This window comes from Hyperolius riggenbachi, chromosome 2, assembly GCF_040937935.1.
Source record: "Hyperolius riggenbachi isolate aHypRig1 chromosome 2, aHypRig1.pri, whole genome shotgun sequence".
Taxonomy (NCBI): Eukaryota; Metazoa; Chordata; class Amphibia; order Anura; family Hyperoliidae; genus Hyperolius; species Hyperolius riggenbachi.
In genome coordinates this window covers 343220332-343248071 of record NC_090647.1, presented here as the reverse complement: position 1 = coordinate 343248071, position 27740 = coordinate 343220332, and the positions used below count along the sequence as shown (strand labels likewise).

Here is a 27740-nt window from a genome sequence, read left to right as displayed (position 1 = left end):
CGAAGGCAAAAACGAACCGTGTATTCCCAGCATAAGACCCATACAAATTGACAGGAATTCAATCTGATTGGTCCAATTTCACACTGCATATGATTTACAGAATTACAGTACATAATAATACATTTGAATGCAAGAATAAATTATTTGCGTCTCATTGATCATCCCTATTGACCACATGGAGCTTTCCAGATGTGTTTGTGATGTGAAATGTAAAGGTGTCAACACACGATACAATTCAAGAATTACAATCATATTTTTCTGATTGATTGTAACATAACCTAATGAAATCAAATGTATCAAATTTTTCCCCAGTTTTGAAAACTGTGAAATAGTTGCTTAGGTCTATAAATCAATAAATTGATAATATACCCTACATCATTCAATCACCCAAAAAACTGTACAGAAACTCCCAATTGAAAAAAAGGAAATTTCTTGCTCGAATTTAAAGAAAATAAAGTTTTTGTTTTTTCTGTACAACTGATTATTTTTATTGAATTGCTGTAAAATCGGAAGATACTCCTCCCTTGCTGCCATGCGCTCCCACTCACCTCCCACGCTCGTTACCACCAATCGCTAGACGGGAGATCAATGAATGGGAAGGCAGTTCCCATTCATTGATCTAAGTCCCCGTGTGAATGACTGCGGCCGTCAATGAGACTGCACCATCATTCACAAAAACTGATACTTACACTTCCATGCATTACTTCCGGTTTTCGTAGTAATACTACGAATAGGAAATTAATACGTGAGGACATATTGTGGCCAAATAGTAAAATTACATCTACAAATATTTTTTTTCATTGAAAGACTTTAGATTTAAAAAAAAAAAAAAAAAAACCTTACTCCCACACTCCAAAATAGCCCACATTTTTTTGTAAGATATATATATATATATATATATATATATATATATATATATATATATAATAAAAATACATAAATAATTCACTTAGGGACTGAACTTTTTTAATATGTATGTCAAGAAGTTACAGTATATTACTGTTACTTTTTATATGATGGGTTTGTAATTAGTGGTGGACGTAAAATTGAAAGAAAATGCACCTTTTTTTCCAAATAAAATATTGGCGACATACATTGTACTAGGGAAAAATTTGAAACGTTGCAATAACCGGGACAAATAAGCAAATAAAATGTGTGGGGTTTTAATTAAGGTAGCATGTATTATTTTAAAACTATAATGGCGGAAAACTGAGAAAAAAGCCTAATTAGTGGCTAAAAAAACAAGATATAGATTGTTTTATTGTAATAAAGTTATAGGCGGAAGGAGCGCTATTGCTCAGGTGTTTTAAGGAATCATCAGGCAAATTCCTCCCCCGCTCTATTCACCCGGAGCTTCCTCCAGCTCAATGCAGCCAACACGCCGCATCTCCGCTCGCACCCGCTGTTCCGAGGCCCCTCCTGTGCAGAGGCCGACCTTGAGGTCGTCCTTACTGCGCCTGTGCGAGCTCCGCTGTTACACAAGCCCTTGTTGTCTACAGCACCTGCGCAGTACACCGCAGACAATGTGGGCTTGATTGACAACGGTGCACACGCAGGCGCACTAGAGGAGCTTGGCCTCTGCACCGGCGGGGACTCCAGGTCTACGGCTGCGAGTTGAGATGCGGCATGGGACATGTCGGCTGCAAGGGGCTGGAGGAAGCCCAGGGTAGTAGGGAGGAGGGGGGATTGCCTGATGATTCCTTTAAGGGGAAAAACTCTTGATGGTGAAGTGGTTAAACCACTGAATTTACCTGTTGTACCCATCACGAGGCGTTCTTGGTCATTCTCTCTGGCAACATTATCACATGACTGATGTTGCAGTCAAATACAGTAACGTTTATGCAGTATTCTTCCCCCCCCCCCTCCCCCGATTGCTGGTGTGAAACTAGCTGAAGAAAGCGCACATAATGCTTATTTCAGCTGGGTGTTTGGCAGTCTGCCTGAAGTTCAACTTTTCAAATTCTGATGCATTATGCAGCACTTACACATTGAGTCATGTGCATAACCCTGGATCTTCTAGTCCAGAATTTCACTACACAGAGCAGAATTGTCCACTTAACTTGAGTAACATGACCCTGGGAAGGGAAGATGTCTAATTGGGCATAATTTTGACAGCCTTCACTTAGGGGTGTACTCATTTTTGTTACCAGCGCTTTAGACATTAATGGCTGTGTGTTCAGTTATTTTAATGGGACAGCAAATTTACACTGTTATACAAGCTGTGCACTGGCTACTTTACACTGTCATATCTTCAGTGTTGTCCCATGAAAAGATATAGTGGTAATACAATATTTACAAAAATGTGAGGAGGAGTACTCACTCTTCTGAAACATAATATACAGTATGTGTTTATTATGTACGTGTTTATTATTCTTGATTTTATTTGTTTATACTGTACATAATGCATTCATTTGAATGAAAATCCAAATCTTAAAGTGGTATTGTCACCATAAAAATAAAATTTCAGCAGCAACTGGTCTGAGTGTATTAAGTGATAAAAATGCTAATCCTGCATTCAAAACTTTTTCTGTTGTTATAGTGTGGGGTTATTACATGCATTAGGAGCACTGGCCCTTTAATAGCCATTGCCATTCAGTTGCATGCTGGGGGTTCTTTTTATCTGTAATATGTCCCTACTCTTCCATATATTTCCCTGCCTAGCTGCTCATCTTAAACACTTCTGTTCACTTGTTGTGTTTACAAGCACAGCTGAGGTGACTGTGCAGTTCTTAGTATACACCTCAGTGGGAGTGTCTGAAGACTGGGAGGAGGGCAGCTAATCAATACACAATGAGCAAGAGAAGGGAGGGGGAAACATGAGTCAGGGAGGATATGATATCAGCATTAGCTTGGCAAAATGGCCGCTGCCTAGAATAGGATTTTCTGCTTTTCCTTTATAAACTTCACAGGAATCATTACGTGGATAGCACAATACATCTGTTATGTAAGTAGAAGTAGTATTTATCTACTTATACATGTGTTTTTTATTTCTAGGTTAGCATGGGTGTCGCTTGTTCTTTAACCACTTGAGGACCCATCCTTTACCCCCCCTTAAGGACCAGCGTTGAATTCTGTGATCTGTGCTGGGTGGGCTCTACAGCCCCCAGCACAGATCAAACACCAGGCAGAGAGATCAGATCACCCCCCTTTTTTCCCCACTAGGGGGATGATGTGCTGGGGGGGGTCCGATCTCTCCTGCCTGCGTGTGGCTGGCGGGGGGGCACCTCAAAGCCCCCCTCCGCGGCGAAATTCCGCTTCCCCCTCTCCTACCTGGCCCCCTGGTGATCGGGGCTGCACAGGACGCTATCCGTCCTGTGCAGCCTGTGACAGGAGGTCCCCTGTCACATGGCGGCGATCCCCCCAGCAGCGCCGTACAATGTAAACAAAGCGGATTATTTCCGCTTGTGTTTACATTTAGCCTGCGAGCCGCGATCGACGGCCCGCAGGCTATTCACGGAGCCCCCCGCCGTGAATTGACAGGAAGCAGCCGCTCGCGCGAGCAGCTGCTTCCTGATTAATTAGCCTGCAGCCGGCGACGCAGAACTGCGTCGCTGGTCCTGCAGCTGCCACTTTGCCGACGCGCGGTATGAGTGCGCGGTCGGCAAGTGGTTAATAAGAATTGCTAAAGGGAGGCTTCCATATTTATTTCCTTTTATGCAATAACAGTTGCCTGGCAGCCCTGCTGATCTCCTCCAGTCGTGTCTGACTCACACACCTGAAACAAGCATATAGCTAATCCAGTCAGACTTCAGTCAGAGTGCTTGTTCTACATGCTTGTTCAGGGTCTATGGCTAAAAGTATTAAAGGCAAAGATCAGCAGGATAGCCAGGTACTATCCATTGGTTAAAACAAAATATTGCAGCCTGTGTATTACTCTAGCTATAGGTTTCCTTTAATTGCTAATAATAGTTACTAGTATAATAAATAATACTAGCCAACCCGCGTCGTAGCATACGCCGCATCTATCTATCTAATAGAGTACGTGCCTCAACCTTGAAGCAAGAAGAAGTAGGCTTTCCATGAGAAAATGTATGCGTGCTCAAACACCAAGTTTAACCCTAGCAAGTCTGGCTTTGCAAATCCGGCCTAATTGGCTATTCATGAGGCAATGCTCATGCAAATATGCATTTGCTTTCGCATGCCAAACTATGCAGGGTCAAAAAACCAATACTGCAAAGTGCTCTCTCACTGCCTGGGACCCACAGCGGCACCCCGGAGTGGGAGGCTGGGTGGCGCAGCTGCCCCCCCCCCCAAGCGTGGCCAGCGCTGGGGAGAGCCGTCCGCACCCACCTCCTAATATTAAAAACAGCCACTTACCTTAACGTCCATTGGGTTCTGCTACATGCGCATTAATTTTCTCATGGAAAGCATTTTGTGCAGTTCGTATCCTTTGGAGGCAGGTGGTGGATGGCTTGCTCCGGTGGTGTGAACCCTGGAGTGAGTGCGCCTGTCCTCCCCCCCCCCCCCCCCTCTGGAGTGCTGTATGTGAGCCAGCCCTTAGCTCTAAAGCTCGGGGTGACCCATGCTTCTCTCCTTTCTCATGTGGTGCCCCCAAATTAATGCGCATGTAGCAGAACGCAATGGACGTTAAGGTAAGTGCCTGTTTTTAATATTGGGAGGTGGGTGCAGACGGCTCTCCCCGGCGCTGGCCAAACTTGGGGGGGGGGGTCGTCCACGCCACCCAGCCTCCCCCTCCGGGGTGCCGCTGTGGTTATCAGGCAGTGAGAGAGCCTGGGACCCTGCGGTCCCCCAGTTGTATAAAAAGGGGGCATTGGGAATCCTTCCCGTGGCGCTCCTGGAGGCCTGGAGCACACCAAAAACTGCTAGCAGATCTGCAAAATGCTAGCAGATTTTGAAACGCTTTTTCTTATTTTTCTGTAGCATTTCACCTAGCATTTTGCGGTTTTGTAAAGCGTTTTTGGTGTAGTAGATTTCATATATTGTTACAGTAAAGCTGTTACTGAACAGCTTCTGTAACAAAAACGCCTGCAAATCCGCTCTGAACTGCCGTTTTTCAGAGCGGTTTGCGTTTTTCCTTTACTTAACATTGAGGCAAAAACGCATCCGAAATCCAAAAAAATGCCTCACCTCGGGAGTATGCGTTTCAGCAAAACGCCTCCCGCTCTGGTGTGCACCAGCCCATTGAAATACATTACCCAAGCGTATCCGCAGCCGCAAGTGGATCGCAAAACGCTGCCGAACCGCTCTGGTGTGCACTAAGCCGGATAGTGCTAATGTAGCATGTAGCAGGGTGACTGCTTTGTGGTATTGGTTTGTGCATGCATTTGCATGAGCATTTCCTCATGAATATCCATTTAGGCCAGATTTGCAAGTCAGACTTGCTAGGGTAAGGCCTCTTTTCCATGGACTGTGAATAGGCAGTGAAATGGCTCTCAAACTCTCACAACTGCTCACTGCTGCCTGGTAACTGCTCACTGCTGCCTGGTAACTGCTTGCTGCTGCCTGGTAACTGCTTGCTGCTGCCTGGTAACTGCTTGCTGCTGCCTGGTAACTGCTTGCTGCTGCCTGGTAACTGCTTGCTGCTGCCTGGTAACTGCTCGCTGCTGCCTGGTAACTGCTCGCTGCTGCCTGGTAACTGCTCGCTGCTGCCTGGTAACTGCTCGTTGCTGCCTGGTATCTGCTCGTTGCTGCCTGGTATCTGCTCGTTGCTGCCTGGTATCTGCTCGTTGCTGCCTGGTATCTGCTCGCTGCTGCCTGGTAACTGCTCGCTGCTGCCTGGTAACTGCTCGCTGCTGCCTGGTAACTGCTCGCTGTTGCCTGGTAACTGCTCGCTGCTGCCTGGTAACTGCTCGCTGCTGCCTGGTAACTGCTTGCTGCTGCCTGGTAACTGCTTGCTGCTGCCTGGTAACTGCTTGCTGCTGCCTGGTAACTGCTTGTTGCTGCCTGGTAACTGCTTGTTGCTGCCTGGTATCTGCTCACTGCTGCCTGGTAACCACTTGCTGAGCACACAGCTCAACAGTCCGTGGAAAAGAGGCCTTAAACTTGGTGTTTGATCACGCATAAATTTTCTCATGCAAAGTACTTCTTCTTCTTGTTTGAAGGTTGAGGCACTTAGTCTATTATATATATAGATAATAGTAACGTGGAATCTCGCTATAGTAAACTCTGATATAGTAAACCTCTGTATATATTACACTCAGTCCTCAGGTCCCAGCAAATGCATCTGTATAAATATACAATGTATGACCAATTCTGATATATAAATTACTTTTCCTGGTCCCTTGGAGTTTGCTACAAAGGGATTCTACTGTAGTAATATTCATAATATATCATTAAAACATTATGATTGAAGAATAGTGCATGTACAGAGTGAGTATGAAATTCAGCAAGTCTGAAACTCAAAGCAATAATGCTGGAACTTTGCCCCACAAAAATCAACAAACATAATTGCAGAGATATGCTGCAGTGTATGTAAATACTGACACACCTTATGTATGAGCGGAGTGCATGCTTTCCACATAGGTACAGAAACGTTTAAAGCATGTATAAGCTGTAACCTTCACTCACAGGTATGTACCTTATATACTTTATTTGCCCAGGACATTGAGATTTCTGTGTGTTTTGTGAAGGAATTGCACAAGCAGGTTTTTCCTATCTGAGTGGGGTGTGGGAGGACAGAGTCCAGAGACCCTTCATATGGTTATCTGTGTCAGGTACAGGTAAAACAATAAGCCTTCCTCTTCCCTTCTCTCCTTATCGCTTTCCTCCCCGCCCTGCACACTGTGACCCGAACAGCAGAATGTGGATTGGCCACTTCTCAAAGTCAGCTGTAAACTAATGCCCTACAATGTTTGTTCATTGAGAGGGCACTGATACTTACAGCTCACACTAGTAGCGAGCATAGTAATGTATACATAACATGGACTCCATGACTGCTCAGGCGCGATCTGCTCCGTATGTGTGAGTAACAACCTGATATTTGTAAAAGCGTGAGCTTTAGTGGCTCATTTTTTTTATTGCCTGCATTTTCATAAAATGATGTTGTATGTAGCATGCATACATTATATATTTCTTGACAGATTACAGATTAGATACAATAAAAAATATTGTGTCTAGTAAAATCTGTAAACTATGGAGTCCCATCTATGAATGCTTAATTGTTTTGTCAGTGGAACATGGATGGGGAAAGTCTATTTTCTGTGAAATTGATGTCTTGGAAGCTTAGGGGGAGCAGAAGCAGTACGGGGGAGAGTGAGGCTGCATAACTTTGTACTGCATCCAGCAAAACAAAGCATGCAACTGTGGCAGTGTGAGTAATATAAGACCAGGTCTGTTGTTAGATTGAGTGCGGCAACGTCAGGAAACAATAGATATCATGTAGATGTCAGTCATGTATCACATCTGTATACTGCACAGGGGTAGACTGGTAACACCCTAAGCCATTTTTAGGCATGCTGTCTTTTTAATATCTAAATAAAAGAGCTTTTTACTTGTGGTGGTGCCAGCCTGACTGTGTGGTTTGCAAATTGCTTTATAGTTTTGGTACAATGCCTATAGGCTTGGGCACATCAGTGTCATAGTACATGAGGGCTTCCTAACACCAACTGTTGCTACCTTTAAGGTAGGGAAAACACTTGTCTTTTAGTTTTCTCTCTGCGTTTTCTGCACACCATGGGCTCGATTCACTATGCGGCGCTAAGTGTTAACGCTGCAGTGAAAAGCCCATTAGTGCATGTAAAGTAGCTATGCGCACACTAATAGTCACGCAAAACTACATCGCGCCGAAAACTTGCGCGCAGTGCGGTGAAAACATCGCACTATGCGACGTTAACGGGGCATATGGTGCCCCTGAAACGTTGCACCAGTGCACCCTTAAGGTCGCACTGTCAGGCGCACTGGTGCACCGTTAAAGAGGCACCATATGCCCCGTTTTCGGCTCACCGCATGCAACATTATTGTAGCATCGCACATAATTTTCGGGGCACCGTGGTACCACGCGCAGTGTGACGTTTTTGGCGCACAAAGTCGTTTGCGCTGCAGTTTGGACGTCTTAACCTTTAAGAAGTCCAAACTGCCATACCGACGCTGCCACTTTGTGAAAATCGAGCCCCATGTGTGTTTGTATGCAAAAAAAAAAAATGCATGTTTTTTCACAGCAGCTAATGTAATTGATAGAGAAAACTGACAAAATGTGCAGAATTATCCTGCAGGATGTGAGGTTTTTTTCTGCATGCGAAAAAGGCATTGAGGCCTCTGTACTGCATGCTGCTACGTTTTTTTAATCGGAATAAAAATCAGATCGTATAAAAAATCGGAATTGCATGTAGTGTGCAAGAGGCCTAAGTGTGAACTAGCCCATTCATTAACATGAGTACTCAGTCTTTCTGTGCAGAAAATGTGTGCAAAAACAGTCAAGGGTGTCCCCTGTCTCAGTTAAACAGGAACTCCAGTGAAAATAATGTAATCAAAAAAGTGCTTCATTTTTACAATAATTATGTATAAATGATTTAGTCAGTGTTTGCCCATTGTAAAATCTTTTAAATCTCTAATTTACATTCTGACATTTATTACATGGTGCCATTTTTACTGTTGGCAAGTGATGTAGCTGCTGCATGCTTTTTTGGCAGTTGGAAACAGCTGTAAACAGCTATTTCCCACAATGTAACAAGGTTCACAGACAGGAAACTGCCAGGAGTACCACGGTCCTCAGAGTTTCTTGTGGGAAGGGTTTCACCACAATATGTCATACAGCGCCCCCTGATGATCTGTTTGTGAAAAGGAATAGATTTCTCATGTAAAAGGGGGTATCAGCTACTGATTGGGATAAAGTTCAATTCTTGTTCAGAGTTTCTCTTTAAGTACAGATATAGAATGACAGTTGAATTGGTTGAGCATTCAGATATTTCCTGTGCAGTAAGTAAGAGAAGCAGAAAACACACTGATGTGTTATAATGATGGACTGGAACAGTCTAGCCTGGCAGATCATGGTTCTACTCTGCAGAGTCAGTTCCAGACAACATTGAATGCTTGAACAGACAGTCAGTTGTTGACTCAGTCAGCCATAATCATTTGTTTTGGACATTGATTATGTTGTCTGTATGTAGCTTTATAGCCCACTAGGGGTTTGATTTACTAATGCTGGGGAGCAGCAAAGAAGCTGAGGTGGAGTTTCTGCTATTAGGTGACAAAAGCTTACATCCCTGTCTGGATCATATCCAAGTATAGTGAGCCTTACTGAATAGTAAGTGATTTTTTTTTTTTTGCAAAATTTTGCCCCCTAATAGCAGTCAAGGTTTGCTGGATCACTTATGCTCTCAACTGTTCTCCAAATTCTGTCATTCCACTCCGTATCACTGCATACAGAACATATTGGGCCTAATTTACTGCATATACCTTCAGAGATCTCCAAGCATCTCCAGTGGGAATAACATAAGTAAACTAGCTAATACAGAGTGTATTTCTTTATAAAGAACCATTAGTGAAAACACAGACTTTGCAATGTAAGGCTGTCTATTACTGCTGTAAGGATCGGTGGGTTTTATCAATTAGCTGTTCGCCCATAATTCATTAATGTTATAAGTTTCCCAACCCCATTCCCAGAACCTCCCCCCCCCCCCCCACTTTCGGCAAAACCGCCATGGCGTTTTTTGTTTTTTTTTAAGTTTTCCAAAGCTCTGTGGCCATCCTCACCTCCATACCGCAGCCCGCTCCAGCTCGGCAGCCACAACCTAATTGGGGCCGCCCCAGTTCGGCAGCCAATTAGGCCGCGGCTGCTCAGCTGGGACAGCCCATGACAATGCTGGTGGGGGTGGCCACAGACCTTTCAGAAAACTTCAGGGAAAAAAGCCACGGTTGTCTTGGAGGGGGTAGAGTTTCTGAAATCGAATGATTAACCTTACCAGCTGCTGATCCTTGCAGCAGTAAGGCCCCCTGCACACTGCAAATCCAATGCTGTAAAAAAAAAAAACGAAGCATGCATTACCAATTAAAAATCGTAAATCGGAGTCACATGTGGAAATCGATTAAAAAATGCAAATCGGAATTGCATGTAGTGTGCAAGAGGCCTAACAGAGCTTTTTACATAACAGGCTCTGGGGTACGCATATTTTTTTCTTTTTTTTTTTACCAGTGGTCGTCTTTAAATAAAAAAAAAAGTCTGCTATTGCATGGTAAAAGATTGTGACCCTCACCTGGGTTGTATTCAGACATAGTGCCTGATCCTACTGTATTCACTTCTTCTCCTAAGTTTTCTCCTAGGTTATACTTCACATTATAAATAAAATGCCTTTTAAGCCACCTGCAAACAAGAAAATACTTTTTCACTTAATTTTTGGTACTTTTTCAATTGCAGAGTGCAACATTTATTTCAAGCAGAAGATGAAAAATGATATCTTAGGCGAAAAATCGGGAGAAAAGTGAATTGGATCGGGTTCATGGCGCTTGTTGTGGTGTGCAATTCTTTTGAGAATTGGGGGTTTACTGGTTGTATATAATATACAGGGAGTTTGCAGGTGAGGCCACAGTTTTGTTTCATAAACATGCAGGCAAATCATAGCTTAAACATTGAAGTCACAATCATCAATGACAGCTTTCATTATTTTCCACATACATTTTGATCCTACTTATTCACTGAAGAAGTTACTGATGGGACTCCTGTATATCAACGCAGGTCAGTTCCCAAGTCAGATTGTACTGAGGAGTTCTGTAATGTGCAACTAGATTCAAAGCTTACACAAGTGATTGATTATTTATAGAGTACTAAATTGTGTTGCCCCCTATCAACACTCATTGCTTCTGTATAGTGACACACACCTCATTTAACAAGGGACAGTCCATGCAAGTTTTGGCTTGCCTGTGCAGTAGGTACTGTCTTGTGGTGAGGAGATAAAATAGGAGACACCTTGCTCTGGTAAGGAAATTGGATGTAAAATAGTACAGCCATTGCTTGTCATCCATTCTTTGACAGAAGATTGGAACAGACAGGAGATTAGAACAGACAAAACGATCACGGATGATGGTTTCAGCTATCAAATAGCTGAAATATGTACACAGGTTCAGGTTTATCTAGAGTTTCTGGTCTTACCCCTTGCTTTTAGTGTTTTCATTAGGTTGGGTGACAGTTTGATGTTAGATATTATTAAGATTAGAGTGCTTATGCAGTTAAAAAATATACAGACAGTCATACCCCCTTTCTACAAGGTGGCAATAAGAGCAGCCTACAGTCCCCTTTTTATTTCATAGTACCTTTTCTACACAATAAAGGCTTTCATCCTTCATTAGCTGCCTACATGTTAAGTATACCACGGGACAGGGATTCTTATATCACAGCCATAGACAATAATGGCAAATGGTAGCGCACTCAACCTTTAAAGGTTACTCTCTGTGTGTGTGTTTTGAGAATTAGCATTCATAGTACCGAGATATTAGTGCTGAAACCCTACTTACTGTTACAATTGAACTTAAAGGACTTCTGAGGCCCCATAACGAATCTATTTTTTACTCACTTGGGGCTTCTTCCTGCCCCTCGCAGCAGTCTCGGCCCCTCGTCGCAGCCTAGGTCCTCCTCCGTGTCCCCGCTGGCTGCCCGCAATGATGGCAACCCGCTGGCGGGCCGGCTCTTCTGCGAGTGTCCGTACGTCCACGTCATCTGGTGCGTACTCAGCCTTGCTGAAGAGCTGACCACACCGGCGGGTCGCCATCATCGTGGGCAGCTAGCGGGAACACGGAGGAGGACCTGGGCTGCGGTGAGGGACTAAGGCGGGCTGTGAGGGGCTGAAAGAAGCCCCAGAGGAATAAAAAAATAGATTTATTTGGTCTCGGAAGTCCTTTAAAGCTTAATTAAATTAATTAAGATAGATTTTGATGCTGTTTACAAATTTCAGTAGCATTTTATTCTGTTTTGTTTTCTTTATTATTAGAATGTTGACGCTTAAAAAAAATGGAGTAAGAAAGTATTCCTGAATAAGGGGTGGTATTCCTGCCAGATTTTATAAGAATCCTGACTCAGAATGGGAAACATCCTGTTCCAACTGTCATCTGATTCCTAATACATTGGCCAATGCGGTGCCGTGTTGGAGGGTTTCCTTGCATTTACAGTTGTTGTTTTCCACCATTATGAAGATCAGCTGCACTAATGGGGGAGTCTTATGAGTGTAGAAATGGCAGTGTAAGATCAACATCTAAAGTTAATCTTTGAGTAACATGGAAAAAAAAATGTAGCTAGGAGTTGGTTTTGATTTCTCTTATCTCGATAGGAAAAACAAAAGTATGCCTTTTTAAAACAGAAGGTATTTGCGATTATTCAGATTGGAGGGAGCATAGGATGTCTCCCATGATGCATCACAGGAGATGCAAATCGCATCGCTGCTCATGGGGCTTGAGGAAGCCCCAGGTAAGTATAAAATCTTTTAGTAAGCCCATCTTAGGTACACCTTAAGTAGCTGTAACTTATGTGAAAATAACACAGGGATATAATAAGAGGCCTGAGCATAGCTCCTGTTATGTAGCGAGCACTTGTGTATGTCCACATTCACCGTTTAAAAGCTACCATCCAGGCCTGTGGAGTTGGAGTCAAGGAGTTGGAGCAATCTTTGGGTACCTGGAGTCGGAGGTTTCATAAACTGGGGAGTCAGAGTTGGATGAATTCCGTACCACTACTCCATAGCCTTGCCAGGGCTGTGGAGTCATTGTCAAGGAGTTGGATGATTTTTGTACTGATGGCTTCTGCGAAACATGCCAAAGAGGTAGATAACCTTGGAATTGTGAATTTAGCTAGAGTGATTTTGAAACTCACATTATAAGATCCTGGTGTCACAGACCCTGCTACCATATTATATGCAGCACATTTGTGGCTGTTTCAGTTCTGGCTCGTCAGCCATGCTATGAATGTTCATGCATGAACAGTCTCACTGAGAAATCTGTGAGCCTTGTCAACGTCTGTGTAATGTGAAGGCTAACTTGATCATTCAGATTTTATTTGCAAACTGCACAGTTCTCTGTAAGATTACCCAAACATTTATTTATGAACCATCACTTCTATTAACATTACTGTTCTATTTTGCTCAGGTAGTACAAATAAGTCATGATGGTGGAATCTGCATCTGACTCCATACGATCTACTCCAACCAGTCAGAATGGAGTCAGCAGTCTTCCAAACCAGTCTGATGGTGGTGGAGCACGAGAAGCCAATTCAAGTGCAGAAACAAATGGAGAATTATCTACAGCAGAACTCCTACACTTCCAACAGCAACAGGTAAAGACTGGACTGCACCCCACCAGGTGCTAATTGTAAATACGTCAAAAGGAACCGCAGTGTTTTACATGCAATAATTCTCAACGTGCATTCAAAATTCAACTGATTTTAGTAAAAAACAAATTGATTGTTAAATTGGTTTCTAACCATTTTAATTAATCTCCAGTGTGCCCCATAAACATATGATTGTTATATGTAGCAGCAAAGAATTGCAAGCAGTTCTTGCATCTAGAAACATTTGGCCTGTGTTATTCAGGCATTTCCCACCGCAGAAACAGGTTGACCAGGGGGAAATCGCTCTAATGACATTCTATTTAATAGCACAGTATCATTAGCAATAGAGTGATCTGCAGATCTGTCACCAGCTGAAGCGGCTAACATTCAGCCACCAGTGACAGAGCAGCACATCATGCCTTTGCTAATAACGCTAAGCTAGCAATTGGAAGTTCATTCAGGTAAATCTCCACCGGTGGTCCTGGTGCTGTACAGAGAATTGTCCATGTGACAAATGTTTTTATGGTGTACAGTAACACCATAGTGGACTTTGCTGACAAGCAATCATGAACATTTGTGAAATGCAGTTCTCATTCACATTACAGCTCAGTCTGCAGTAATGGTGTTAATGGGAGGACGTTCAAGAAGCAGTAGATATTATTAATCTCTCAAAAGATGTTTTTTTATATTTTTACTATATTTTTGGTTCTCTTAGGCTATACAAGTGGCAAGGCAGCTTTTATTACAGCAGGCAACAGGAATGACTACCCCTAGCAGCACAGAAAACAAGCAACCCTCAGTTCAGGTGGGTACCACTTGGACGGTTCATGAAAAATTATGGGGATATGCCATATAAATATCTTATACTACTTATGCTCTTACCACAGGTCCCAGTGTCAGTGGCTATGATGTCTCCACAGATGTTAACTCAGCAACAGATGCAGCAGATTCTGTCCCCACCTCAGATTCAGGCAGTTCTGCAGCAACAACAAGCCCTCATGTTGCAGCAGGTGAGATCCATTATGTGGTCAGGATAAAGAGTGTAAACCTGTGACGTGCTTGAGAACCCTTTTAATGAAGCCCAACTCCAGGAAAGGAAGTTATTTTTGTTTGGATAGTGTGAAAAGAGCAGGGACCTTTGGTTTATCTCTGAAACTTTCCATCACTTTCTGTGGGTGAATCTTTCCAAGGGACAACAACAAATAACACAGTTTTTTTGTAAAATGTGGAAGAGTACAACACCCCAACAAGATTTTATTACTGTGGCATATTTTGTGTGTTGGGTTCATATCTAGATCTTTTTTAAATGTACACCTGAACTAAAAGGGATATGGAGGCTGCCATATGTATTTGTTTTTACACAATACTGGTTGCCTGGCATCCTGCTGATTTCTTTGGCAGCAGTAGTATATGAATCACACACCTGAAACAAGAATGTGTTTAATTCAGTCAGAAACACCTAGTCTTGGTCTATGACTAAGGTTTCAGAGACACTATAAGCGTGTTTCTGAGCGCTTTTTGGCTTTCTGAGAGCTTTTTATTGTGTAACGTACATTTTGAACCGTTCGTTATGTGCGTGCGGAACTTGCTATGATTTCACTTCCAGGTACAGTATGTGACATTGTTCCGGATTGATCGTTAACAAACGATCAGATCATTGCACACCTTTAAAAGCTAACTTTACTTAGGTCGTTCTTTCGTCAATTAAAAGATCATTCGTCGTTCACAACGAATGATCGTTGTCGTATGTGTGTACGTAGCTTTAGTGTTGCCATCTAGGCTTTCTCATTCCTCCACCAGAGTATCAGATTTCCCAAAGTCTTTGGCTATTTAAACATTTAGTGGAGTGGAGGATTTTGGCAGTGCGTTGCATGGACAAAGGTTTGTAGCATTTATATACTGAATTCCTCACTCACTGTTCTGTGTGAATTCCATTTAGTGGCTTCTCTTTAACTTGCTGCTACAATTATGCCAGGGTTGTGGGATATCCACCCTGTCACCATCAGAGCCCTGCAACTGGCAAGAGACTCTACCTGCCTTGCTACCTAGGGGTGCAAGAGCAAACAGGTATCTCTGGTAATAGGATGCCTGCGGAAGAACTAATTAATGAACAATGATATCCTTCCAAGATGTAGGCCTTCCTTCCAAGCACATTTGGACTGGGAACTGGTGTGTGATTTAGGTAGTTACCCTATTCACTTGTAGCTAGCTTTTCAACCAACTGAAATTGTTAATAATCCAACTTGTGTTTCAGAGTTATTGAAGTTTAAGCTTATTTTTTCCCAGTTAGAAATTCATTAAACCTTTGAAGTCATCATTTCTCTTGTTTCTTGCAGCTTCAGGAATATTATAAGAAGCAACAAGAGCAGCTACACCTCCAGTTATTAACACAGCAACAGTCAGGCAAACAACAGGCCAAAGAGGTCAGTTGATATTCATCCAGGTATTATTCATCAGAACAATACTCAGCCTTTGTTTAAATCACATATGGTTCTATTTTATTTTTTGTTTGAACACCAGTAATGGTAATTGCTAGAACTCATGGAGAAGCATGTGATTAGTTTGGTCATGTGATAGAAATGTAAGTCTGATTTTCTAGTCATGATTATGTGGTAAAGCAGGATGTGATCACAGCAAATCAGAGCTTTGCAAATCTATCAGCTGATCAAACAAATCACATGCTTCTCCATGAGTTTTCCCAGACATGACCATCACTATTGAGCACATGACTACCTTTCATCCAATTCTATTGGTTTAAAACATTATATATAGACTTGTTGCATATTACTTTACACTACTATAAATGTCAACGAATATCTATGAATTAGCTTTATATTCGGATAAAATGTAACATACAGAAGTTTACAGAATTGTTTCATACCTTCTTTATTATTCGAGAAAGTACTGCATAAATGTAACATGCACACATGCTTCATGAATCCAATTGACTAACAATATGACTACTGTTATTAAAGTCATGAGTAGTGCAATACATACCTTGGTATCAATGGCATTTTTTACAATTTACATAAAAATGCTATTCAAGCCTTTTTACTGTGGTTGGAATTGGTGATGTACTGGGAAAGACACCACCTTTGTCTCAGGAGACCAGGGTTTGAATTCTTACCAATTCAGCAAGGAGTCCTTAGGCAAGATTCCATAATGCTCCAGGGTGGCCTATTGAGCATGCCCTTAGTGGCTGCAGCTCTCAAGCACTTTGGGACAAGCTATTCTAAATGAATTGGGATGGGGTAAATGCGTTCTATGAGATCTGAGGTCCCGGCACAAACTTTGCATTGTGTGAAGTTTTATTAAGCTTATGTACTCATCGGATTAGTCAAATTAAATAAATACAATGCTACAATACATTCTGGATTCTGGAGGTTTATGACCGTGTTGAAGCATGAGGAAAATGGCTGAGAATGACATCCTGCATGATGCAACATTTTGTTTTTTATCTGTACTAAATTATGCTACAATCCTGTGTGGTGTCATGATTTTGTTGGTGCTCGTGTGGGATATCAAGTATGGGCTTGTTTATTACATTATTGCCTTGTGTTTAAGACTGCTTTTTGCCTAAAGACAGATTTCAAAATAGGCTGTAATCAAATATGGCATGAGACATCCAAACAACTGCCTGGTATGGCTGGGGTGTTCTTTGTGATTAGCATTAGGGAGATTAATCAAAAGCTTTAAACAAAAAAAGCTACCTTTTCACATGGATTTCACAAGTGTGAAGACTTCTATAGCCAATTAAAGATTACTTCCTTATCTCCATAGATGTGGGAACAACCTTCCACTCAATATGTGTTTGACTGAAATGCTGCCCAAGCTGTAATAAAGAGTACTGGCACCTACAAAGACTTCACTTCACCCACAATACCTTAGTGTTTAGCTCAATAGATGTGTTTATTGGTGTGTGAATTCATTCTGGAGGAGCATCTATTCCTGTTCCAATACTTCATCCTTCTCTATGCAGGTGTCTATGGGGAATAAACAACTAGCATTCCAGCAGCAGATTTTACAGATGCAACAGCTTCAACAGCAGCATTTGCTAAACCTGCAGAGACAGAGTCTAGTTGGGCTTCAGCCGGGCCAAGGGGCCGTAAGCATTCCAGGCCTCCCCCAAGGTGAGTGTTAACTTGTCACTGTACGTACTTTATAAAGGTAACAGCAGAACTGAGAGCATTGTTCACTTGTATAAAGCGCTCTCCATTTTCATGTATCCACCAACACACTAAGTAAGAATAAAACTATATTGGGTCCTGGCATATCATTTGTAAAAGTGAGCAGATAGTGGGTGAGCTGGGATTGACACAATTAGCATCAGTCCCAAGTGTTAACAGAATCAGAATCATTTTATTTCGCCAAGGATGACTGGGTCACGCCCGGAATTGGATTTGGCACAATGGAGCGGTACATAGAGAGAAAGGCAGGAAAAATGTCAGAATAACAGTAAAAACATACACAATTCAGAATAACAGTAAAACATACAAAAATGTCAGAATAACAGTAAAACATACGCAAATATACAAACATCATCAGATATACATATAGCTCTGAATTCATCTTTCAGAACCGCACTGCTGAAGACTACCGCTCCTATGCAGGTGTTATGGCGCTGGTAGAGGGTGGTAGAATGTTAAGGGAGTTCAGGAGGCTGACGGCCATGTGTCTGGTGGTCTTGGTGGAGATGGCCCGGAGTCTCCGACCCAGTGGAAGTGGGGTGAAGAAACAGTGGCCTGGGTGAGAGAGGTCACCTGCCATCCTTAGAGCCCTGGTTCGCAGCCTTGTGTTATACAGGTGGTCAAGTGGGGGCAGAGGTCTCCCAATGATCCTCTCCGCCGACCTGATGGTCCTCTGTAGCTTGTGTCTGTCACTGGCGGTGTCTCCCGCATACCAGACCAGGATGGCGGAGCAGAGGATCGATTCAATGGTGGCAGTGTAAAAGCATGTTAGAATCTCCTGCGCTATGCCGAACTTCCGCAGTTGGCGGAGGAAGAAGAGTCACAGAGGACTTTGTGGTGTTATGACAGCGGAACAAGCCACTTGCGTCTCATGGGAGACGTGTATTGCACTTAAACTGATCCCTTGGTTATCCAGGATAGGTTAAAGATCCCTGTGACCATTAGTGCTGAGCACATGTTCTCTGAGAGAGATGCTCGTTGTTCTGGAGAAACCCTTCTGAAGCAACCATAGTGAGAATGACATTGGGCTCTATTCACAATAAGCAGTTCGGTAAAATCATTTTGGACGGTAAAATACTCCTGCGGTATTTTACACTTTTTTTTTTCCCAAATTCACAAAAGTTTTCCCCCATGAGGCAGAAGTTGGATAATTTACTGAACAAACATGCCTCAATTCACTAAGCCCTGGTCAGTAAGTGTAACTTACCAGCCTTCTAGCGGGGCAGCAGGCAGGCAGGGAGCTGTGTGTGTGACTCGGAAGTTTTCCTTCCTGTGCATACTATCATCCCTTTAGATGTGCTGCAGCCACCAGAGGGAGCTCTTCTGTGTGCTACAACACAAAAATGCACATCTAAAGGGATGCAGGTATGCCCGCAGCAATGTTGTTTTTTTTCTGCTTTGATACACTAAAAGACCCACCGGCATACCTGTCGCATCCAATCAGAGTGCGAAGCAGGATGTGTGGCTCTCCCTATTGGCTGCCTGGCTCTCCCCAAAGGCTGTCTGTCAAGTTACCGCACAGAGACAGCAGGGGGAGAGCCAGTTATCGGCTGCTGTGAGCTGGTGAAAAAAAAACGAACACTTTTGGCCGGTAAATGACATGCGGAAATCTTTGTGAATTGACATTAAAGGAGAACTGTAGTGAGAGGCATATGGAAGCTGCCATATTTATTTCCTTCTAAGCAATACCAGTTGCCTGGCTAACCTGCAGATCCTCTGCCTCTAATACTTTTAACCCTAGACCCTGAACAAGCATGCAGCAGATCACGTGTTTCTGACATTTTTGTCAGATCTGACAAGATTAGCTGCATGCTTGTTTCTGGTGTGATTCACACTACTGCAGGCAAATAGCTCAGCAGGGCTGCCAGGCAACTGGTATTGCTTAACCACTTGCCGACCGCCCACAGCCGATGGTAAACACCCAAGCACACTGATCTGCCCCCCCCTTCCCTCTGATCGCCCACAGCACCCCTCAGACCCCCCCCTCTGCCCACCCTCCAGACCCCTGTTTGGACCCAATCACCCATCAATCACTCCCTGTCACTATCTATCAGCGCTATTTTTAACATTAGGTCCTAAACTGCCCCCTGGGGGCTCCTGATCACCCCCTATACTCTCAGATCCTCCCCAGACCCCCCCGTGTACGGTATACATCAATCCTCCCCTGTAATCACCTGTCAATCACCCGTCAATCACCACCTGTCACTGCCACCTATCAGATCAGACCCTAACCTGCCTCTTACAGGCATCTGATCACCCACCCACACCATCAGATCGCCCACAGACCCACCCTCAGATCACCTCCAAAGTGCATTGTTTACATCTGTTCTGCCATCTAATCACCCATTGAACACCCATCAATCACCCCCTGTCACCACCTGTCACTGCTACCCATTAGATCAGACCCTAAACTGCCCCTTGGGCACCCAATCACCCGCCCACACCCTCAGAACGCCCAGAGACCCCAGCCCTGATCACCTCACCAGTGCATTGCTTGCATCTATTCCCCCCTCTAATCACACCTTGAGACACCTATCAATCACCTCCTGTCACCACCTGTCACTCCCTAGCACACCTACCCATCAGATCAGGCCCTAATTTGCCCCGTGTGGGCTCCTGATCACTCGGCCAAACCCTCAGACCCCCTTCCGATCACCTCCCCAGTGCATTGATTGCATCTATTTTCCCCTCTAATCACCCCCTGAGATACCCTTCAATCACCTCCTGTCACCCCCCTAGCACTCCTATCCATCAGATCAGGCCCTAATCTGCCCCCTGCGGGCTTCTGATCACCCAGCCAAACCCTCACCCGCCCCACCGCAGTGACAGAATTTTTTTTTTCTGATCACTGCTGGTCTCTACGACTTTATTGTGGCTGAGACCAACCGTTATGCCACACAATGCCATGCCCAGCCTTTTCGGTGGAAACCACTCCAAGTTTCCGAACGTAACATTTTCGGGGCCTTCTCCTTAACATGGGTCTAGTCAAAAATAAAGTATTACGGTCTTATTGGTCTACGCACCCAATACATCACATGACCATGTTCTCTGCTGCCATGTCCAGGTCACGATTTGAGAACATCCTGCGCTTCCTGCACTTCAGTGCCAATACAACCTGTCATCTAAGAGGCCACCCTGCTTATGACCGGTACCTCAAAATTCGCCCCCTCATAGACCACCTGTCATCAAAATTTGCAGATGCTTATACCCCTGAACAGTCATTTTGAGGCATTTGGTTTCCAGACTACTCACGATTTTGAGCCCCTAAAATGCCAGGGCAGTATAGGAACCCCACAAGTGACCCCATTTTAGAAAAAAGACACCCCAAGGTATTTCGATAGGTGTATGACGAGTTCATAGAAGATTTTATTTTTTGTCAAAAGTTAGCGGAAATTGATTTTTATTTTTTTCACAAAGTGTCATTTTCCACTAACTTGTGACAAAAAATAAAATCTTCTATGAACTCACCATACACCTAACGGAATACCTTGGGGTGTCTTCTTTTTAAAATGGGGTCACTTGTGGGGTTCCTATACTGCCCTGGCATTTTAGGGGCCCTAAACCGTGAGGAGTAGTCTAGAAACCAAATGCCTCAAAATGACCTGTGAATAGGATGTTGGGCCCCTTAGCACATCTAGGCTCCAAAAAAGTGTCACACATGTGGTATCGCCGTACTTAGGGGAAGTAGTATAATGTGTTTTGGGGTGTATTTTTACACATACCCATGCTGGGTGGGAGAAATATCTATTTAAATGGACAATTGTGTGTAAAAAAAATCAAAAAATTGTCATTTACAGAGATATTTCTCCCACCCAGTATGGGTATATGTAAAAATACACCCCAAAACACATTATACTACTTCTCCTAAGTACGGCGGTACCACATGTGTGGCACTTTTTTGCACCCTAACTGCGTTAAGGGGCCCAAAGTCCAATGAGTACCTTTAGGACTTCACAGGTCATTTTTAGACATTTAGGTTCAAGACTACTCCTCACGGTTTAGGGCCCCTAAAATGCCAGGGCAGTATAGGAACCCCACAAGTGACCCCATTTTAGAAAGAAGACACCCCAAGGTATTCCGTTAGGTGTATGACGAGTTCATAGAAGATTTTATTTTTTGTCAAAAGTTAGCGGAAATTGATTTTTATTTTTTCCACAAAGTGTCAATTTCCGCTAACTTGTGACGAAAAAAAATCTTCTATGAACTCACCATACTCCTAGCAGAATACCTTGTGGTGTTGTCTTTCTAAAATGGGGTCACTTGTGGGGTTCCTAAACAACCCTGGCATTTTAGGAGCCCTAAACCGTGAGGAGTAGTCTTGAAACCAAATGTCTCAAAATGACCTGTGAAATCCTAAAGGTACTCATTGGACTTTGGGCCCCTTAGCGCACCTAGGCTGCAAAAAAGTGCCACACATGTGGTATTGCCGTACTCAGGAGAAGTAGTATAATGTGTTTTGGGGTGTATTTTTACACATACCCATGCTGGGTGGGAGAAATCTCTATGTAAATGGACAATTGTGTGTAAAAAAAAAATCTAAACTTTGTCATTTACAGAGATATTTCTCCCACCCAGCATGGGTATGTGTAAAAATACACCCCAAAACACATTATACTACTTCTCCTGAGTACGGCAATACCACATGTGTGGCACTTTTTTGCAGCCTGACTGCGCTAAGCGGCCCAAAGTCCAATGAGCACCTTTAGGCTTTACAGGGGTGCTTACAATTTATCCTGGAATTTCAGCACCTTATGAAACCTGACAGGTGCTCAGAAAAGTCAGAGATGCTTCAAAATGGGAAAATTCACTTTTGACACCATAGTTTCTAAACGCTATAACTTTTACCCAAACCAATAATTATACACTGAATGTTTTTATCAAAGACATGTAGCACAATAAATTTGGACAAAAATGTATACAGAAATTTTACTTTATTTGACAAATTTTATCACAGAAAGTAAAAAAAAAATCATTTTTTTTACAAAATTCATGTCTTTTTTGATTAATATAATAAAAACTAAAACTCGCAGCAGCAATCAAATAGCACCAAAAGAAAGCTGTATTAATAAAAAAAAAAAGGAGGTAAAATTCATTTAGATAGTAGGTTGTATGACTGAGCAATAAACCGTAAGGCCTGGAACCCACTGAAAACCGCAAACGCAAAACGCAACCGCTAGCGTTTTGTCTGAGCGGTTTGCAAGCGGATTCATGCGCGTTTTTGGTCGTGTTTTGCAACATTGTATTTTTTTCCCCAGCGGGTGCGTAGCGTTTTGCGTTTTTATCCTGATTGGTCCTGTGAATTATTTTTAATTTTGTTACAGTGTGCTGAACCGCAAAACGCTAGCAAAACCGCTCAGTTTAGGTTTTGCTGAGCGTTTCTGCTAGCGTTTCAATACTTTACATTGAAGCGCTAACGCTCCCAAAATGCTGCAGGTCCTGCGTTTGCGTTTCTGGGAAACGCAAACGCTCCTGTGGAAGTTGCCCCATCCATTAACATTAGCCCAGCGTTTTGGCAAACTGCTAGCGTATCGCAGTGCTGCCAAAACGCTGCCAAAAGCGCTCCTGTGGGTTCCAGCCCTTAAAGCTGCAGTGGTCTGAATGGAAAAAAAAGCTCTGGTCCTTAAGGGGCGAAAAGACTGTGGTCCTTAAAGGAATACTATCAAACTTTATCAATTTCTATCAGTAGCATAAATCAAAATCCCATCAATAGTCTAAGCGAACACAGCATATCTTTTTGCTGTGCAGCATCTTTTTTTATTTATTTTACCTTATAGGCTGCGTCCCCTGTGAAACTGACGGCGACGGGGAATGGGGCAGCTCATTTTGTGAGAGGGGATTCCTATATTACAGTGTAGCAGTGGATTACCCGACTTTCAGCTTTCCCCACATCAGCGCATTATTCAGCGGATGACACGCCGAAGTAGCCTGCTATGAGGAGCGAGAGACAACCGCTCTCGCTCCTATTCTGCCCAGCCAATCAGCCCCAGACTTCCGTGTCGGGCTGCCACCGCATCGTCATTGTTGTTTGCTATGCAACGGCAAACACATTAGCTGGAGGAGGGCGCGTCATTGCTCCTGAAAGCATTAGAAGCAGGAGCGGAAGGGAAGGATGGATCATGACGCGCACTCCTCCAGCTAATGTGTTTGCCGTTGCATAGCAAACAATGATGACGATGCGGCGGCGGCAGCCCGACACACGGAAGTCTGGGGCTGATTGGCTGGGCAGAGTAGGAGCGAGAGGGGTTGTCTCTCGCTCCTCATAGCAGGCTACTTCGGCGTGTCATCCGCTGAATAATGCGCTGATGTGGGGAAAGCTGAAAGTCGGGTAATCCACTGCTACACTGTAATATAGGAATCCCCTCTCACAAAATGAGCTGCCCCATTCCCCGTCGTCGTCAGTTTCACAGGGGACGCAGCCTATAAGGTAAAATAAATAAAAAAAGATACTGCACAGCAAAAAGATATGCTGTGTTCGCTTAGACTATTGATGTAATTTTGATTTATGCTACTGATAGAAATTGATAAAGTTTGATAGTATTCCTTTAACCATCCTGGCGGTATTGATGAGCTCAGCTCGTCCATTACCGCCGGAGGCTGCCGCTCAGGCCCTGCTGGGCCGATTCGGATGAAATAAAAAGGAGCACACGCAGCCGGCACTTTGCCAGCCGCGTGTGCTACCTGATCGCCGCCGCAGCGTGGCGATCCGCCACGTGCAGCGGCGAAAGAGGGTCCCCCCAGCCGCCGGAGCCCAGCGCAGCTGGAACAAATAGTTCCAGCCAGCGCTAAGGGCTAGATCGGAGGCGGCTGACGTCAGGACGTCGGCTGACGTCCATGACGTCACTCCGCTCGTCACCATGGCGACGAGGTAAGCAAAACAAGGAAGGCTGCTCATTGCAGCCTTCCTTGTTAACTCTGATCGCTGGAGGCGATCGGAATTACGCTTCAGGAGCGCCCTCTAGTGGGCTTTCATGCAGCCAACTTTCAGTTGGCTGCATGTAATAGGTTTTTTTTATTTAAAAAAAACCCTCCCGCAGCCGCCCTGGCGATCTTAATAGAACGCCAGGGTGGTTAAGTGGTTAAAAGGAAATCAATATGAAAGCCTCCATATACCTCTCACTACAGTTCTCCTTTAAGTGACATTTCCCGAGGTAATTACCACACAAGTCGATAATTTACCTCACTAGTCGGGAACTGTGATTTTCTGTGCGGAGATAGGTTTAATGAATTGTAACTTGGGAAGGTGATCGGTAAAATCAGCTGTTTTGAGCATTACCGAATGCGAATAATGCTTTGTGAATAGAGCCCATTGTGTAGATCCCAGCCTATATGGACAGTATCTTCAGATGTTGTTTTAGAATGTCCAGTAACATAAAAGCTCTATAAGTCTACGTATTACAAATGAAACATATTTTAAAGCTTGCTTTTTAATTTTTTGAAGAAATCTTTCTGAAACAGGTCTTGAAACCATAGGGCAAAATTTATAAGTATTTATATAAAGTATTTATAAGTATTTATATAAAGTATTTCTGCTTTTGTGAATCCACTATTATAGTATGTGGCAACATTGTTTGACTGATTAATTTTATATCAGATCTGACATTTCAACATTATCCTTCTTTCTTTTTGCATGTCAATATTTAAATAAAAATGAAAATATTGTAGTTAAAAGGAACCCGAGCTGAGAGTGATATGGAGGCTGCCATATTTATTTCCTTTTAAACACTACCAGTTGCCTGGCAGTCCTCCTGATTCTTTGTCTCAAATACTTTTAGCCATAGACTCTGAACAAGCATATGCAGGTTTTACTGAATTAGCTATATGCTTGTTCCAGGGTTTTGACTCAGACACTACGTATGCCAAAAGATCAACAGGACTGCCAGGCAACTGGCATTGTTTACACGGAAATAAATATGGTAGCCTCCATATCCCTCTCACCTCGGGTTCACTTTAATACTTAGGGGTTTTTTTAATGACATTTAGATAACAAGGCTTTTTGGAGGTTTCATAATAAATTAAACTTAACTGGATAAGTACAGAAAGTTAAGTAAAGATACTTTGAGGCCTGGATTCACTGGCAGTGTTTTTTCATAAATCGCAAAACGCTTGCAATTTCCAAAACGCTTAAGTCACATGATTTAATAATCCCAGAGCAATCATGATTTGGCTCTGCAGCCGTTAAATGTGATCAATCTTGGTTCACACTGAAAATGCTGCATGCAGCCCTTTATGATCGCGTGTAAAGTGGAACCACCCCATAGGGTTCCGCTGGTGCAGTGCTTTGACAATCCCAAAGTACTGCCAGAGGGCCCAGGCCTGAAGCATCTGCTGTTGCCAGCAGTGAATGCCAGAGATGCCTGCACTTGGCTGCTTTCTGACCAGTGAATGCTGAAGTGCTGGCTGTAGGACTATAAACACCAGTGTATTGGAGAGAACAATGCTTGACATCATTTACGCTAGTAATGCAGCAAGGAATACAGTGGAATGGTGACATTATAACCCGTGTGTTAACTTGCTTTTCAAACTTCTTTCAGCCGTATCTCCATCAGATTTGCACCAGCTCCTTAAGGAGATGAGTAATAATCAAGAAGATTCCAGCAAACAGGACAGCATTGAACTAAGCTCAACAGTTCCTACCTCATATCCATCTACCAGGATTTCCCCTCCAATTCACTCATCTTTACCGAATGGCCAGACTATGCTGCACAATACACGACGGGATAGGTAAATATGACATTGCCTTATCAAAGCCAGAGTTCAGGCTTGTGTTTTTTCATGCAAATTGGGCCAGATCTAATTTTCTTTTTCTTTGAAGTTTCCTCCAAGGAGACAAGGTTTCATCTTCTGTTTTTAATAACTTTTCAGCACTCTGCAATTGAAAAAGTACCAAAAAATAGGTGAAGAAGTACTATCATTATTATTCAGAGTACTTTCTTGCTTGCAGGTGGCTTAAAAGGCATTTTTTATTGATAGGATTTGAAAATATCACTTAAAAGGAGAAGTGGTCCAGGCCCATTGTGTGTAATGCATCCTAATTTGCAATGTGCAGTGTTTTTATGCAATATTCCTTTTTTTTTTTTTACTGGCTAGCTGGGTTCTCAAGGCTGATAATGCCAGATAATGTTTGGTTGAATGTTTGTTTCTCTGTTGAAAATCTAGCATGTGTACAGCTTTCCCTGCATCGCTGCAATATCCATAATTCTCTAACCCACCATTCCTGCTGGAAATCACTTAGTTGTGCCGTGCGCTGTCTACCATCAATAGGAACAATTCACGTTGTGAGGGTGAGGCTTGCACCCCCTGCCACCCCCACCTCCCAAGGCTCCGTTTCTGATCTGTGGGCAGGCCAGTGTTTTTAGGAGGCCGGCGCGGAGCACAGGGATCAATTGTGTGGCCACAGAGTCTGCCGGCGGATAGAGTCCTGTCATTTTTGGATAAATTCCCTATCTAGCCTGACCGTAAAGAACAACTGAAGTGAGAGTAATATGAAGTCTGACATACATACAGTGGGTTGCAAAAGTATTCGGTCCCCTTGAAGTTTTCCACATTTTGTCACATTACTGCCACAAACATGCATCAATTTTATTGGCATTCCACGTGATAGACCAATACACAGTGGTGTACACGTGAGAAGTGGATCGAAAATCATACATCATGCCAAACATTTTTTACAAATAAATAACTGCAAAGTGGGATGTGCGTAATTATTCGGCCCCCTGAGTCAATAGTTTGTAGAACCACCTTTTGCTGCAATTACAGCTGGCAGTTGTGAGAAAACGCGGAAGAGCCGCCTCAAGTGTTCTGAGTGAGGCGGCTGATTCCGCGTTTAGCATGGCAGCTGGAGCATTTAGGCACTCGTCCACCAGCGGGGCGGAACGCGGAGAAACCGCCGCATGCCTAGCGGCGGAATCCGCGTCCGACGCGGAAAGCGGTACGCCTAGGCCTATTACTGACACAGTGGCTGAGCGCGGGAAAACCGCCGCATGCTCGGTTAGCGGTGCGGCTTGTTCCGCGTCCTGCACAGCGGATACATTGCAAGACAGATCTGGTGTGGCTGGGACTGATAGTCCACACAGGTTCAGAAGGACGCGCGTGCGCGTTGAGAGGCAGAGCTTTTATGACAGCCAGAAGGGTGTCAGCTGACCAAGCCGGTCAGCTGACAAATCCACCACTTCCTATTGGTCCAGCACTTAGGGGAGGCGCTGGATAGCGCTAGTGTATATATACTGGGTGCTGGTCATTCCTCTGGTGTCTGGCGTTGCGATCACTACATGGTAGCACTCAGACCTTGTCAGTATCTGTGTTTATTAGACCAGTTTCCAAGGTGTTGATGGCCAAGGATCTCACAC

General features: G+C 43.6%; 1 protein-coding gene across 2 annotated transcripts in view; it reads left to right on the top strand.

The window, feature by feature from the left end:
* Nucleotides 1–27740, top strand: part of FOXP4 (forkhead box P4) — a 114327-nt gene that overhangs the window by 45460 nt on the left and 41127 nt on the right. For both annotated transcript variants that reach the window (XM_068269506.1, XM_068269507.1), the window contains exons 2-7: nt 13027–13213; nt 13923–14012; nt 14095–14217; nt 15544–15630; nt 17187–17337; nt 25926–26115. In XM_068269506.1, coding sequence (XP_068125607.1) covers nt 13043–13213; nt 13923–14012; nt 14095–14217; nt 15544–15630; nt 17187–17337; nt 25926–26115 — 812 coding nt within the window. In that variant the 5' untranslated portion in view covers nt 13027–13042. The remainder of the gene's footprint in view (nt 1–13026; nt 13214–13922; nt 14013–14094; nt 14218–15543; nt 15631–17186; nt 17338–25925; nt 26116–27740) is intronic.